Consider the following 16,413-nt stretch of genomic DNA (forward strand, 5'->3'; position numbering starts at 1 on the left):
AAAAGGTGACTGAGAGTTCTTGAAGGAGAAAGGATACGGCTCCATAAATTGAAGAGGACCTTCCAGGTCAACAGTGAAGGGACAGCAGCAGTTACAACCCCAGCTCTAACGGCAGGACACAAGGAAATAGTGGTCAGCATGAACCGAAAAGTAGGAAATGAAGGACAAGAACAGGAACTAATGGCACAGGAGTAAAGAAAACCACATCTGGCGTGGCAAAGGGCTGTCAGAGAGGGGTCTTGTTGCTGTTGTTTAAATTAGAGAGCGCCAAATGATTTCCCAGGCCCTCGTCAGATAGGCAGTGTATAATTGGTAACAAATGCAGAAAGCGAAATGACCGATGGTTATTGCTAATTTTGCTGCTGAGGAAATGCTGTTTTCCTTTCTATCACCAAAATGGGATTTCTGAGATAAGCTACCTGCACTTGAAGAAGTTGTTTACTTCTAGAAAATGTGGTGTATCATCCTTCCTAACTTCTCCCTGAAGATCTTTCTGTGCCAGTAAAGTTAAACTCAAACACATTTTGAAGTACTGGGGCATCCAAAAAGATGAGAAGAACAGCAGCGTTGGGTCAAGACACAAAAAGGGACGACTAAGATGATCCATGAACCAAGAAGTCAGAAAATTAACGCCAATCTTGGGAAAGATTGGGAAATTTATACGGAATTTAAGTGACACAGGATTGAAGAATACCTGTGTTGTCACATTGACCAGTCAGATTTTACAGTAAGAAGGTCCTGCTGCTCACATGTAACCCCTTTGCTTCTGATTCACAGAGATGATGCTGATAGCTGCATTGATGTGAGGCTCGTGCACAGCCCTACCCAATGTGGAAAACAAGCAGCACCAAATGTCAGCTCCACGTCCTTCAGATGAACGGAAATCCAGCCAGGAGAAGCAGAAAGGGGTTGGCTGAAGGGGTTCTCCAACGTGCTGGACTTGGCCATCTTGAAGTAAATCTTATCTTGAAGTCAATGCAAATCTCTGATCAGATTTGTAGGCGACACGAAGCTGGGATGATTACGGAGAGCAATCAGGGCTGGGCAATGCAGAACCAGAAGCAAAAGCCGTGGCAATCCCTCAGGATCCACCTGAGCCCAGTGAATGTGAGGAAGGAGATGCTCTGCCCTACAGCCTTGGTCACGGCTTTGCAAAATGCTCCTGGGGAAGGGTTGGCAGCCCTGCAGGGAGCAGCGTGCTCCCACCTCACCTCTGTGTGGAAGTCAATGGGAGCAAAGCAGCCCCACCAAAGCGAAGCTACCAAGCAAGGAACTCCTGTGGTTTGCTATGGTTCAGGTGACACAGGCCATGGTGTGACACAGAGTCTGCTCCAGCAATGTGTGGCCATCCGGGTCCTCCCCAGTGAGGTCGCTGCCATGGGACACAGACAGCAGGGATATGCAGGGGAGCACTGCACAGCAATGTGCCTGGTGTCTGCCTTCCAGCTGACCTCTTAGAAATGGAGCAGTGACTCAAAACTCACTCAGAAGTGATGGGAAAACAGGAGAAAGCGTCTTCAGGTGGAAGGCTGAAGGAGTTCGGCCTCTCTTTAATTAGGGGAAGAAGGATTAAATGTTGATTTGATTACCACATATAAATACATTCATGCGAAAACATATCAGGTACTAAAGTGCTCCTTAATCTAGAAGATAAAGTGTAACGACAGCTGGAAGCTGAAGCATACAAATTTAAATAAGACACGAATTTTAAACAGCGAGGGTGATTAACCAAATTACGAAGGAACAGCGCGGATCTTCTGTTCCCTGAATCAGGATTGATGACTTCATGGAAAATGCGTTTCAGCTCTGTTCATTGAACACACGCACAGGGTGACGAGGATCCCCTGGGTGCAGGAGGTCAGGTTGGGTGGTGGAACAGCCTGCTCTTAAATTCCAGAAAGCCACGCGTACTGAACAGCAGCCCCACGTCATTCTCTCACGCTCACAAAACAGACCGCGAAGCAAGAAAGGGTTGTGTGTTTTTGAAGAAGAACTGGGGCTCGGAGTGAGGTGTCCAGGACTCCCTCTGTTCCAGTGTAATTTTCACAGCTCATAACATCCAGCTTTGCTGTCAGTTCTGAACTGGAATCAGATGACGGTTTGTATCAGGTGCTTTTTTTTGGTTCGTTTGCTTTGGTGGTTTTTTTTCTCATAAATACTCCTCTGTATTTAACAGATTCTTCGCAGTACACATGAGCCTGTTTTCCTATCAGCCTCCAACCCTCTGTGTTCCACAAACACTTAGATGTTGTTTCGAGAGGCATAGCTCGCGGGGAATATTGGTGATAGGTGGGTGGTTGGACTAGATGATCTTGGAGGTCTTTTCCAACCCTGGTGATGCTACGATTCCATGAGATAACATCAGACCCAAACCTTCTGTAGCTCCATTGATGGGGTTTTGAGCATCCTGACCTGCTGGGAGGTGTCCCTGCCTGTGGCACTGGGTTGGTACTGAATGGGCTTTAAGGTCTCCTCCCAAACAAACCACTCTATGATCTCCTCGAGCTCACTGCACTCTACAATACGACACACTTCATAAAACCGAGTCAGCTACAGAAGAGCAGAGGGCTTTCTTTTAAAGAAATGTCCCTCCAAATGCTCGAAAGGGCTTGGGCAGAAGTGAAAAGCAGAGCTGATCTGCTTGGGCATGCTCCAAGGCAGAGAGCGATCACGCTCGTATGCTGCTAATGGTTTATTTGTCATAGGAGCAGTTGTCCATCAGGACCAAACAGAGTGGCTACACCAGTAAATTGAACAAAACAAACATTGCTGGCTGAGTTTGAATGGTTCTGTCAGTTTGGCTGAGTCAACTTTCACCTTTCCAGCCCAGGAGTTGGCAGAGGCCAAGAGCCATCCCAAGGAACAGCCTGGGTGCAGCTCCATTGTCAGAAAGGACTGGAGAGGTTAACAGTGCGCCCGAACCACGCCGTGCCCGTTGATGGCATGGCAGAACAGCCGTCTGGGCACATGAGAACTCCTCATGCAGAGAAGCCAGAGCTTCAGAACCAACCTGAGGAGCCGTCCAGCTGAGCCAGAGACACGGAAAATTAATCATCAGATTGGCACCTGCTCGTGAGCTGGAAATGTGCCCATCATTCGCAAGCAGAAGTTCCAACTCCGTAGTAACTGATCATAAAAAAACATTGCTTGAAAACAGAAATAACTAAACCAGCAGCTCCTCTCCCAAGACCATGAGAGCCCTCAGCCGGGACCAGAGACAGATCCTCCCATCCTCTGTTCTCAAGGAAAAGACATGGGAGTTTGATTCTCACTCCTTGCACCCTGGAGCCTGCGTAAAACCCAACAGCCAACGCTCCAAACCCTGACCTCCATAAGGTGGGGAAAAAATTTAAAGACAACACTGAGAAACCCAGAAGCCAAGATTTGATTGTCTTGGCCTCCAAAACATTTCTCCAGCCTTCTGACTGCTTCACAAAGACACTCCACGTTCCCTCAATGTGCCAGTCCCAGAGACTGCCCCGTCCTCCCCAGAATCCCATCTGAAAGATGCACAACCTCACAGCTGTCTCATTTTGTGCCTCATGCCCAGACAATGCATCTTTCTCACCCCACACAGTATCTTCTGCCAACGGCCTTCCACAACTCTGTGCTCCAAAGACCTCCGAGATCTAAGACACACTACTAAGAAATCCAGCAAACCTTCCCCTTCACACAACCCATCACTTGCTATGCCCACCAGGAACAACCACAGGGAGGTGGTGGAGTCACAGACCCTGGGGGTGTTCAAGGAAAGACTGGATGTTGTGCTGAGGGACGTGGTTTAGTGGGAGCTATTGGGAATGGGTGAACGGTTGGACTGGATGAGCTTTGAGGTCTTTTCCAACCTTGGTGATTCTATGATTCTATGATTCTATGATTCACTGCCCAGATTCCCACTGTTTCCCCTGGACACTTTCTCCCCCAGCCCTGCTCTGCCATCTCCCCCTTTCTGGAGAGGCCAATCTCACCTCCAGTATCCGGGTCGTGGAAGTTGGGATCCAGTCCTTTCTCCAGCAGCCTGCAGACTTTCTCCGCGTTCAGCATTTGCACGTATTCCATGAACTTCTTCAGGTTTGCCTGCAGCCGTGACGCCCCAGGAAAACACACAATACGTAGCATTAACACCCCGATATGAGGAAAGAAGCCACCAGAGGAATATCCCCATCCGAGAGACCCAAGGCAACCAGCACAACATCAGAGCAGCACCCATGAGGAGCCAGGGCACATATTCATTCCCAGGTCCCTGAAGCCCTACTTCCTATAGGGTGCACGTCCTGTTTGAGGGCACACCACAGGCCTGTGCAGGACGAGGCCCTTCCTGCCCACGCCTGGCATCGCTGGACCACCCCAAGGAAGGCACTGGGGCCACCAGCCACCCCCCCCTGCCCACACCACAGCCCCCTGCTCACACCCCATGAGGGCAGACACGTGTTGCACACGCCTGTGACACGGACACATCCCCAAACACACACTGCAGTGTTTGCCAACCGGGCAGCATGGAGACAGCTATGGAAGGTGCTGAGCAGCACTGCCACTGACACAGCATCGGGGGCTTTGCCCACATCCTGCAGCAGCACTGCACCTCCTGAGGTCACCAGCTCACTTTGACGGTGCATCGCCTCCTTGCCAACTACTCTGAAACGCTCAGGAAGAAAGACCAGCTTCACAGTCACCAGCTCTCATCATGTGGTGTCGCAGCTACGGCTGCAAAATCGTGTTTTGTTCACGATGCCATTCTCTGTCTTTGGCCAGAGACTAAATCTTGTTCTCCTGAGAGCTCAGAGGACTCCTTGAAGCCTGCCTGGCTGGCCTTGGCTGTGAGGCTTTTCTCTTTTTTCCCCTTTTGGGTAGCTACACTTGATGCATACACTGTTTAATAGATTTCCAGCCTCTAGGAATTATCGCTCTGCCAGGCAGGCCGACAGGACTGAAAACATTTCACACATGCTCCCAGCACTGCTTTGCAGACCTTTGGGTCACATCCCCCATGCTCCTCCCAACAGCCAATGCCACGCACACGGTAACTGCAGCGCCCATCTTCCAGATTCGTGCTGGCAGAGCTGAGCCCACATCAGCACGGCGTCGACTTTTAATGACAGCTTCTGCATTTTGCAAGAAACTGAAGCAAAAGTGCACGAGCAAAAGGAGAATGCAGAGGGAGGCAGCCTCGACTCCAGGATGTGGCATTCAACATCACAGTCCCATGCACTACATGGGCTCTAATAAGGCCATGCATGGAATTTCTCTCTGGGAGAAATCAATTACTATCCTGAATTTCTAAACATTCCAGAGTTCATCTACCTTCAGATCAAATCCACAGCAAAGCTTCAAAACTAATTTGTCAAGCAGATGGACTTCAGAAGTTAAATAACAAATAGAAAACCATTCTCTTCCACCTGCTGTGCTGTGTGCCCCAGATGTTCAGCTCAAGGCCTAAGCTGATGTAGATGTAATTAAATCAATTAAGTTGTTTTCCAGAATAAACTTGGGGAAACCCATTGTTCCACTCGAATTAAGCACTGCCCTGAGCATGGAGACATAGAGACCCCCATTTTTAAACACACATCCATGGAAAGCACTCTGCTACATCTCAGAGATCTCCCAGCACTCTGCCAATGGGCAGAGGTGAGAAATAACAGAAATGGGATTAAGCAAAGGGATGGGAAATTGCTAACTGAGACGTCTTGGTCAGTGCACACCTCAAACCTTCGCATCAAGATCCTCTCATTCTGCACAGCCTCTCCCACAAGCTGCCCGGTGCCTCCAGCACTGGAATGCCCCATGGGACCCCCAGCTCAGAGCCCTGGGGCACCCCATAGAGCAGCTAAATGGTTCAACCACCATTGGAACCAGTACCAACATCGGGAGCACAGCACAGGGCTGAGCAAAGAGGTTAAGAACTGAAGAGCTGCAGGGCCACCATGGGGAGCTGTAGGGCCATGAGGAGCTGTAGGGCCAGGAGGAGCAGTAGGACCAACATGAGGGGACTGTAGGGACTTAAGGAGCTGTAGGGCTGCCGTGAAAAGCTGTAGGGTCACCATGAGGGAGATGTGAAGCCATCATGAGGAGCTTAGGGCCATAAGGAGCTGTAGGGACACCATGAGGGAGATGTAGAGCCACCATGAGGAGCTTAGGGCCATAAAGAGATGTAGGGACACCATGAGAGAGATGTAGGGCTGCCAGGAGGGGCTGTAGGGTCATGAGGAGCTGTAGAGTCACTATGAGGGAGCTCTAGGGCCACTGTAGGCCAGCCTTGAGGGGTGCTGTAGAGGCATGAGGAGCTGTAGGACCGCCATAAGGAGTTGTAGGACCAACACAAGGGGCTGTAGGACTGCCATGAGAGAGCTGTGAGGTTGCCGTGAGGAGCTGTAGGGCCATCATGAGGGGCTGTAGGGTCGCCATGAGGGGCTGTAGGGCCATGAGGAGCTGTAGAGCTGCCTTAAGGGGACTGTAGGGCTCCCATGAGGGCATGTAGAGACATGAGAAGCTGTAGGAGCACCATAAGGACCTGTAGGGCCAATGTGAGGGGGTGCAGGGCTGTCATGAGGGAGATGTAGGGCTGCCATGAGGAGCTGTAGGGCCATCATGAGGGGCTGCGGGGTCACCACGAGGGGCTGTAGGGCCATCATGAGGGGCTGTAGGGTCACCACGAGGGGCTGTAGAATCACCATGAGGGGCTGCAGGGTCACCACGAGGGGCTGTAGGGCCATCATGAGGGGCTGTAGAGTCACCATGAGGGGCTGTAGGGTCACCATGAGGGGCTGTAGGGTCACCATGAGGGGCTGCAGGGTCAACATGAGGGGCTGTAGGGTCACCACGAGGAGCTGTAGGCCACCATGAGGCCATTCCTCAGCCTCCTCTGCTCTGGACCAAAGAAACCAAGGACCCTCAGCTGCTCCTCACATCCCTTTCCCCTCAGACCCTCCCCCTTCTCTGCAGCCCTCATTTGGACATTCTCTCACAGTTTTACGTCTCCATCCTGGCTTTACTGTCTTTGTGTCAGTAAGGTTTCAGTCCCACAGAGGTTCTTTCCCGCAATTAAAAAACACAACTGTTAAAACCTGGGTTTGGGGTACAACAACTTCAGGAGCATTTAGAAAACCATATTGATTGAACGATTCTTCTGCCAAAAGCCACGAATTCGAGCTCGCTCCTCCTGCACCGCTCAGAACCAGAACAAACCATCCTTGGCTCTGGAAATCAGCTCAAATCTATAAATATGTCACGGTCGCGTCCCATGCTGGGCCCATTATAACCACTTTTCTCAGAACCAAATGCTGGTATTTACATTCTCCCGTGTTGGTTTTTCAAGTTATGCTGCATAAAAGAGCTTTCCTATCAGATTGTTTTTCATTTCAATTTAGCTAGAAACACAGAACATTTTCCTTTTCATTTGGACTGATTCACTCAAAGCCGAAAGATTTGAGAGCTGAGAGAGCGTGGAAGCTTGTTTTTCTCCCCCCAGTCTATGAATAAAACCCTGGTGGGAAAGGAATGAGATCTCATTATTCTAAGAAGTGGAGGATTTGGGGCCAGGTTTTCAAATGTATTGAGGTGACTAGACACGAAGAGAGAGAGCAAATGTCAGACTCCCACTGAAATCAAGGGGAGCTCAGCAATGCCTAAACCACTCATGCAATTGTGAATCTCACCAGATACTTATTTTCTGGCACTTAAATACCTTTGAGAGTTTGTAATGGGAACCACTAATACAGACCCAATCTCCCTTTGTTTGAAAGATCAGTCAGCTTCAAACGCATAAGATACGTACTGATAGATTTACCTTTCCTTTTCTGTACCCAGTGCGCTCAAGGAACATTTATTGAAGTGATAAAGATACGATTTAAAATGCTATTTTGCTTTAATTTTAATTGAATTCCAGCTTCCGCCCCAAAATAGTTTGATACGCATCAAAATAATAAAAGAAACACCAGGAGCCAATAAAGGCAGCACGTCCCATTTCCTACATGCAAAAAGCGAAACCTAAATGCACGTCTATAAAGCTATCAGCTCCCAGTGCATCTTCCCAAGAGCAGAAGCAATATGAATTCATGGAGATCGGGGTGATTCTCAAATCACTGTGTAGGGATGGCTGTCCTGACTGGCACGATGGAAACTTTCTCTGCACAGAAAAAAGCAAGACTCAGCAATAAGTCATCCAACAAAATCAGCCTAGCGTACAGCCACCCATGGCCGATTGAAAGGGTTTTCACATCCCTATTTCCCAACCCCTTGGCGTGGAAGTGCTGTGTGAAGGTCGGGCAGAAGGGGTTGGGGCAGGTTGGACCCTCTGGGACCCTTCCATCCCAACCCACAACCATTGCAGCCTCATCCCAGCCTCTGCAGCGGATCCGTGCTCATCACCTGCATCTCCTGCAGGCTGACCGCCAACCCACCCTGCTCCCACCGAAGGAGGAGCCCTGTTAGAAGAGACAAGAACCGAATCCTGGCTCTGCCCTTCTCCCACTGCTTCGGAACCAGTAGAGCTGGCTGTCCAACCCACAGCCACTGCTCCCTTTCTGCACCCGTACCCAAAACACCCCCTGTTCACCCCGCTGAGCTGGTCTGAGGCACGTTCCCCAGAGCCTGGGGTTAAGGCCAGGATTGCTCCTGGAGAGGAAGCACAGCCCTGGTCGTCCCACTGAGACATTGTGTGCAGCCCGTTATCCCCTGTTGGTACAAAACCATAAGAAAAATCAACACCCTCCAGAAAAAGCTTATGGAGAAGAAGCTGGTGTGAGGGAACAAGGTTTCTCACCAGCTTTTCTCTCTTGAATCAAAATGAAAGAAAATAAACGAGATATTCTTCTGGCAGAGAAATGATTCTAACTGCTGCTGGCTGCTCAGCCTGGGCTGAGTGCAGGGAGAGCCGAGTGCAGGGACGCCGCCGGGACCCACTGTGAGCACAGGGAGACAAACACCCCTTCACAGCACTTGAATGCTGATGATTCCTGCCTTTTCAGTATCAAAGCAAGGTGAACGTTTCCTCAGGGCCTGGTCTGCTCCTAAGAGCAGCTAGGATTAAGATAAACCACCTGGTGTCCAGAGCATGGCACATGCCACATGGTTATGGTGCCTGCAGAAGGCAGGAAGCCACTGATTTCCTCCCTGGTCACTTGACAAGCTCTTGCCCAGGCAGCAGCAAGCAGACATTCCCACAGAAATGCCTGATAATCCATTTCACTGCACGCACAAAGAATCTTTACACACCATCTCTGAAAGCTCAGCGCTTCTCCAAACCTGCCTGAAGCACTCTCAGCATTAACAGGACCAAGGGAAGCACAGAGATGCTGTGGGCCAGGGGGCAGAGGTGAACACAGTGTAAGGATTGGGATCAGCACCCGGTTGTGCTGCTCTGGGAGCTGCCAAGGCAGCACGAGCTGCAGCCTAAACCCAGTGGTACTCAGGTAATGGCAGGCTGCAGGCACGGCACAGTGCTCCAGGAGTTAACTGCACAGCTGCTCATCTGCTCATGGCATTTCCCTGTGAGCCCTTTCGCCATCCAGCACTTCCTGCAGGCGTTAACGAGCTCCTTTGTCTTTCCAATCAGATTTTCAGGGCTGTGACAATATTTTAGATAGGAGTGCAAACCAGTCAGCACCACAGTACTGTGACCGTAATGCGAGCTCCCAGGTTGCCCTCAGACAGCTCCACCACTACACTGGAGCCCATCTCCTCCTGGAGAACACGGAATCACAGAGTCATTCAGGTTGAGAAAGAGCTCTGAGATCCCCAGTCCAACCCCAACCCATCCCACTGCTCACGTCCCCCCAGTGCCACATCCCTGTGCTCACTGAACACCCCCAGGGATGGGGGCTCCCCGCTGCCCTGGGCAGCTGTGCAGTGCTGACCGCTCTTTGCAGCACAGGTTGTTCCCAATTCCAACCCAATGTGAGACCATCCCATCTCACTGCTGCTTTACCCTCCTTTAGGTGAGCTCATTAGGCACAGGTCTCCAGCCGAATGCACCCTGGGCTTCAGCAAAAGGGGACAGAGGGGCAGGGAGGGGACTGTCCCCCCTCTGCTCTGCCCTCAGGACTTCAGCCTGGAGAAGAGACAGGGGAGACCTCCCTGTGAGCTGAAGGAGCTGCTCAACAGGAGGAGAACGGCTCTGTACACGGGCACAGGGTGATGGGACACGGGGGAATGGCTTTAAATTAAAAAAGGGGAGATTTCCCCTCACATCTGATATAAATCCTTCACCCAAAGGCGGTGCGGTGCTGGCACTGCTGCCCAGAGCTGTGGGTGCCCCAGCTCGGGAGGTGCCCCAGGTTGTGGATGGGCTCTGGGCAGCCTAAGCTGGGGGGCAAACAGCCCATGGCAGGGGTAGGGCTGGGCACACACCATAGCCTGAGGAGCAGTCCCACCATCCCATTAGACCCAAAGCTAATTCACAATGCTTTTAATTACTGAATCTCAGAGAAAAAAAAGAAAAAAAAAAAAGTGGAAAAAAAAAGCAGCACAAAAAGAACAGCATTTCACTGCCCAGGAGATAAGGCTTCGTTTCAGTTAACATGGAAACAATCCCACCCTTGCTCAGCCATGCACTGGGGAGGAATGGGGCTCTGCTGGCCCCAGGAGCACCACAGCTCCAGGAGAACATCAGCATCCTCCCGATGGAGGCGAATGGGAGCAGGGCTGCACGTCTCCCTTGGATGCCGTCCTTCAGTAGCAAGGGACAGCTTAAAAGTACAGAAACGACTTGAAGGAGATTTGTTATTTTAAGCGGACATGAAAGCACAGAGATGAAGTGAATATTTAATAAAGCACATTCCTGGCTCCTGCACACTCCTGGGGATGCCCTCAGACGGTGCCTCCCGGGTCTCCCCTGCTCAGCCCTCCCTGTAGGAAGCGTGGCTCCCACTGGCAGGGCTCAGCAGTGATTCACGTTTCCTGGCGCCAGGGAGATGCTGAGCTTTTTCCAGATCTGCTGCCTGGATATTCTTATGCCACAAGACAGAAACCTCACGACTTTCATCTTCGTGAGTCAGATCTGAGCCCTGGCAGCATTTTATCCCTCCTTTCTGCTACTCGGCTAAAGGAAGGCAGAGGACGTGTTTCTTCCCATGAAGATTTTAACCTTTGCAGTAGGTCAAGCCCTTTGGGACCAAAGTTTTTGTGTTTTTTTTTTCCTCCCCTCGTGTTCTGCCTGTGGCTTCACCCAGCTCTGCTCTTGCTGCTGTGCATGTCCATGGAGAGCTTACAGCTCCCTCCTGCCTCCCTCACAGAACACACACCAGCAGGAGCAAGCCAGCAGCCCTACAGCAAGAGCAGTTCTGCGTCCTACAGCCTTCTTAACAAGAATCCCAGAGCCTCCTGGAGCTTTCCTCCACTGCACAGATACCCCTGGAGCCCTCCAAAGCTCTGCTCCCTGCCATGAGCCCCATTTCCCCATGGGATCCCCCAGAAATGGGCTGCATTTGGTGGGCGCTGAGGGTGTCCTCCCACCCCCAGCCACCCCAATGCTGCCCACCCCATTCCTCCTGCCCACTGCTGGCCCCAGCCTCCCAGGAACCAACACCATCCCCACGAGCCCTGTGCCTCAGGGAACAATTATCAGTGGCAACAGAAATCCTCTGCTGGTCCAGAGCTCTCCACACTCATTGCTCTTTGGTTTCTTAGATGAGAAACGATATCACAGAGCTGCTGCAGTTGGCTGGGAAGAAGCAATGCAGGAGAGCATCCACCCAACCACTGCGTGCCCAGCACCTGTCAGCCCCACTGCCCCAGCTCCACAGTGCCTGTTATCCTCACTTCCCCACAGTGCCTGTCACCCCAGCATCCATCACCCCCAGCACCTCAGCCCCACAGCACCCATCACCCCCACCTCCTTGGCCCCGCAGTGCCAGCTGTGCCACCAGGGCATCCCCAGCCATTAATCTTCATGCATTCCTCCATTGCTGCCCACGGTGCCTGGAGCAGCAGACCAATGATGGAGGTGTGCAGCAGCCCCTGAGCGGGAGGACAGCAGGCTGCTCAGTGTGCACATTGTTCCATCACCCACCCAGGGCACAGAACAGAACAAAGCTGCTCTTCAGCCAACCCTCTGTGTGCTCCCCTGCACTGCCTGCCCCGCACACAGTTGGCACCCAGACCTCCAACGGAGCAGCGCCCACCACAGCACACACAATTGCACCACTCGATGCAGTTCTTCCACTCACAACGCACCAAAACCACCCCGGCTTTGGCCACACCAGCAGCTCACAGCAGGGATCTGAGCTCCGGCGAGCGAGAAAGGCTGAACCCCCTCAGGTCCTGGTGCCCTCAGAGACCGCTGCCCATCAGCACGGACCATTGGCGCTGTGCATGCACTCAGGGCTCTGAGCTCACAGGCTCAACTCCAGCCTTACCTTGGTATGGAGCTTGGCAAACTGCTTGTCATCCAGTAAAGCCTGGGTGTACACACGCCGCTTGTACCGGAACTGCAAGAGGGAGAACGCCAGATGTGAGATGCACAAAGCCCACTCAGCATCAGTTTGTTCTGGAGCAGAAGTCGTGCAGTGAGACCCTCAGCCTAAACCTGAGCACAGCAGAACAGGATCTGCTTCTCTCCTCCACCTTTTTTTCTCCTCGTTCATTGCTTTGCTCAGTGAAGAGGCTCTGATCAGGTCCTCGTATCAATCTGTGTGGTTTCAGCTCTTCTCAGTGTGCTTTCAGGCACTGACTGTGACCAAACACTGCTCTGATGCCCATCTCCTCTCCCGAACTACTCCTGGAACCACCTCACTGTTTGTCAGGGTACACACCAAAGGATCCCAGGATCCCATAGGATCACACTGGGAATTCATGACAGCCTTTCTGACTGACAATTTTCTTTGAAAACTTTGTTTTCAGAAATGAGAGCCCCTCCTTTGCAAGCAGCCACATCCCTGTCCAATTTAGGAATGTGCTTTGATGGCTCCCGTACCCAATGACTGCACCCACACTGCTGTGCCCTCTGCCAGCAGTGATTTGCAATTGATAGAACCGTTGAGTATCCCAAGTCGAAAGTGACCCACAAGGATCCTTGAGCTCAACTCACACACATTGCACTCAAAGCCTGGGGTGCCCACAGAGGGTCTGACATCAGTCCCTAAGAAACCCACCCAGACTCATACAGACTCCTACAGACACCTTACAGCACTGATCCCAAACGGAGAACAAAACCAGGTCCTCCCCGGTGGCCGCTGCCTTTGTGCAGCCATCTCCATGGGGCAGAATTATGGCTCTCTTAAAGAGGTTGGATTTGATTCGATCTTTTTCAATTGCATTCTGAGATTGTGAGCTGTTATGAACTTCATCTGTCGCCAGCATCCCATTATTTCAGCTGGATCTGAGACCAAGTTATCTTTGGGCTGGAGTTACTTTCGAATGCTGGCAATACATTACTTCATTTTCAGCCTGCTGCAGCTGCCCTTGGGTTCCAGAACTTGTTACAAACAAGAAATCCTGGGCAGATGTGTCCTCACAACACTTTTTTCAATCATTCCCAGCTAAAAGCTGCCCGGCTCACCAACATACAGCTGTTGGCCCCTTGCAGGCGCTGCCAGGGTTCCTGGCAAACCCAGGCTGGATGTTGTGTTGAGGGACATGGTTTAGTGGGAGCTATTGGGAATAGGTGAATGCTTGGACTGGATGATCTTTTAGGTCTTTTCCAACCTTGGTGATTCTATGATTCTATGATTCTTCACCCCCAAAACACCTTGGGGTGCAACCAGCTCCAGTCCCAGCTGCACAGCCAGTCAGATGGGGAAGGCAGGCTGTGTCACTCTGATGTGACAGCACGCAGAGCCACCCAGGGGCAAGGCAAAACTGCATCAGAGGAGAGCGGAGCTGCGTGGCACCATCAGCTGCTCCGAGCCTCTGCACAGCATTAGCAGTCAGCCCTGCACCCCGAGCATCACCTGGCAGGAAGCACTGCCTGAAGTCCCTCCGTAAGGTTTTGTCACTCTGTACAAACTCACATCAATCTGGTCACCTCCACACGCAGCCCCAAGGGCTCATTTCTCTTATGGGCTCAGGAAACCTCACTGGGAGCAGCGTGGGATCGGTGCCCTGTAAACGGATTCCGGACTTTTCGTTTTCCAACACGTGGTTTTCATGTGCTCAGCTGCCATTCTTATCAGGTTAGGAAGAATTGAAATGACTCAGGACAAATGTCCACGTCAGGTCTGCTTTTAGATGTGTGCACTGAGATATTAAGTGTGGACAGCATGCTGAATCATACAAAACAAAGGACTAAAGCCTACGGGAGGAACATTAAGGAACTGACTACCTTGTAGGTTTATTTGCAAGCATTCCTCATGGTATTGCAAATGTTTTAGTCTATATTTGACATTAGTTTACTAAGAAACTGTGCAGCATTTTCTTTCCACATTAGTTGGGATTAGTTATAATAACAGCTTGCATTTGTAAGAGTTCATACAGCTTAAGTGTGTAATGCTTCCTAAGTAGGCTCTGAGGGTAAATTATAGCACAGGATCCCTGAACCAGAGGTCTGCCTGCAGGTAATCAAAGCTCCATACAGCCAGTGGGGAGTCAGTGGAGCCCACAAACTGCTCCTGCTCACGCTGTGATACACACAGCCCTCCCAGCCCCAGACCAAAATCTGTACTGAATGTCAGTACAGAGGAATTCCATTCATTGCTGTCTCAGTTAATGTTCTGGAAAGGAATATAATACAGAATGAAACCTAGCATTTATCGTCCGTGCTCATTACGTGAATGGGGTCTGTATAGGAATGGTCACTGCTGTCAAAGCACAGTGCTCCCTTCCACAATTCACACTAATTGTGAATTAAATTTAAAGAAAAAACGTGCACTCAGAGGGCGGTGAGGCACTGGAACAGGTTGCCCAAGGAGGCTGTGGATGCCCCAGTCCTGCAGGCATTGGAGGCCAGGCTGGATGTGGCTCTGGGCAGCCTGGGCTGCTGGTTGGCGACCTGCGCACAGCAGGGGCTTGGAACCAGATGAGCACTGTGGGCATTTTGCATCCCAGGCCATTCTAGGATACTATCATTCTATGAAAGTAAATGTAAAATTAAAGTAAAAAACATCAAACTCAACCCCTTCAGCCTCATTTCCAAGGACCTTCCTGTGCTTTTCCCTCTGTACCTACAGCTTTCCCTGCCTAACTCCAGTTCCCCACGGCAGTTACCTGCCAGTATAAGAAGAAGGAGATGTGTGACCAGCTGGCTCGGGAGGCAGAATCAGACCCTCAGGGCCACGGCCAACGTCACAGAGCTCCACCAGGCAGAGCCATGAGCAGCTAAAACTGGAGCTCAGAGGCTGAGCTTTCCCTCGATGGATTCTCTGCGAGTAAACACACACCCACAGAAATCTCTGCACCTCGTCCTGATGGGAAACAGGGGGAAATAGGGGCGGGGGAGGAGGGGGGCTTAATTTCTGTGCTGCTTTTAGAGACTGTAGAGGAAGGGGTGGGATGACTCCTATGCACTTGTGCACGTACATAGGCGTGTGTACGTACCTATAGGTGTGGGTACACACACACATATATGTTTATGAATGTATATATTAAAAAAGACAGCTACCTCCAGGTAGGGGACGGGAGTGTCGGGATTCAGGGGGTACTCCCGCAGCAGGCGCTCCTCGTCCAGGAACTTCCCTGCTCTGCCATTGAAGGCCGGCTGGAAGAGCCCGTAGTTGAGCACATCCTTCAGGCTGTGGTTGAGGGTGCACAGAATGCGCTGCTTGGAGGCCCACACGGGAACGTCCGGATTCAACCGCAGACACTTCTGTGGAGAGACAGAAGGGCAATGAGAGCTGCTGTGTATTGCAGGGATGCGGAGAGAGCAGGAGGACGAGAGGGGAACGCCACCGCCTTTGCAGAGTCAGCTGGAAAAAGAAGGGGAGGAAGAGGCAGGGGATCAAGTGTTTAAAATCAGAGAACACGCTGGCACACCGGAGGTCAGCTCACAACAGCAGGTCCCCAGCAGCAGTCTCAGCTTCCCTCCCAGGTCCTACTGCCTGCATTTTGACCCTTGACTTCTTGTTATGATTACTTTGGTTTTCTTCCTTCTTTGCTCTTGGACTTGGTGATCTCAGAGGTCTTTTCCAATCTTCATGACTCTATGATCACTCCCAAAATAGGAGACCGGAGGCACAGCGCCCAAGGGGCAGGTCCAGCAGAGTCACACGGTTACATCATTGTGGTTTTGTTCATGGAGGTTTTGAAGAGTTGATGCTTGACCACAGACACCTGCTTGGCTTCCCAAGCAGAAACACAGCCCAATCATCACCCTCCGTGCACACAGAAGCTCTTCCAATGGGCTCTGACAGACCTGCAGTGTTGGAGCTCCACACCACACACCCCAGCCCATGGATTGGCACTCACCCCGGGCATCAGAGGTAACTGCACATCCTCACTCCTTCCGTCAGCCTCGTCTCACCATAACTCATTACCACCGTGCCCACT

General features: G+C 51.4%; 1 protein-coding gene across 1 annotated transcript in view; it reads right to left on the reverse strand.

Annotated features, from left to right (window-relative positions):
* The window catches only part of LOC122189018 (SH3 and multiple ankyrin repeat domains protein 3-like), a gene marked incomplete at its 3' end in the record, with an annotated part of 82,253 nt that overhangs the window by 38,467 nt on the left and 27,373 nt on the right, over nucleotides 1-16,413 (reverse strand). The window contains exons 2-4 of the mRNA XM_042887788.1: nucleotides 15,530-15,733; nucleotides 12,351-12,422; nucleotides 3,969-4,077 (exon numbers count right to left, since the gene is read on the reverse strand). Coding sequence (XP_042743722.1) covers nucleotides 3,969-4,077; nucleotides 12,351-12,422; nucleotides 15,530-15,733 — 385 coding nt within the window. The remainder of the gene's footprint in view (nucleotides 1-3,968; nucleotides 4,078-12,350; nucleotides 12,423-15,529; nucleotides 15,734-16,413) is intronic.

Source organism: Lagopus leucura, unplaced genomic scaffold, assembly GCF_019238085.1.
Source record: "Lagopus leucura isolate 7727_CA_CO unplaced genomic scaffold, USGS_WTPT01 Super-Scaffold_100122, whole genome shotgun sequence".
Lineage (NCBI taxonomy): Eukaryota > Metazoa > Chordata > Aves > Galliformes > Phasianidae > Lagopus > Lagopus leucura.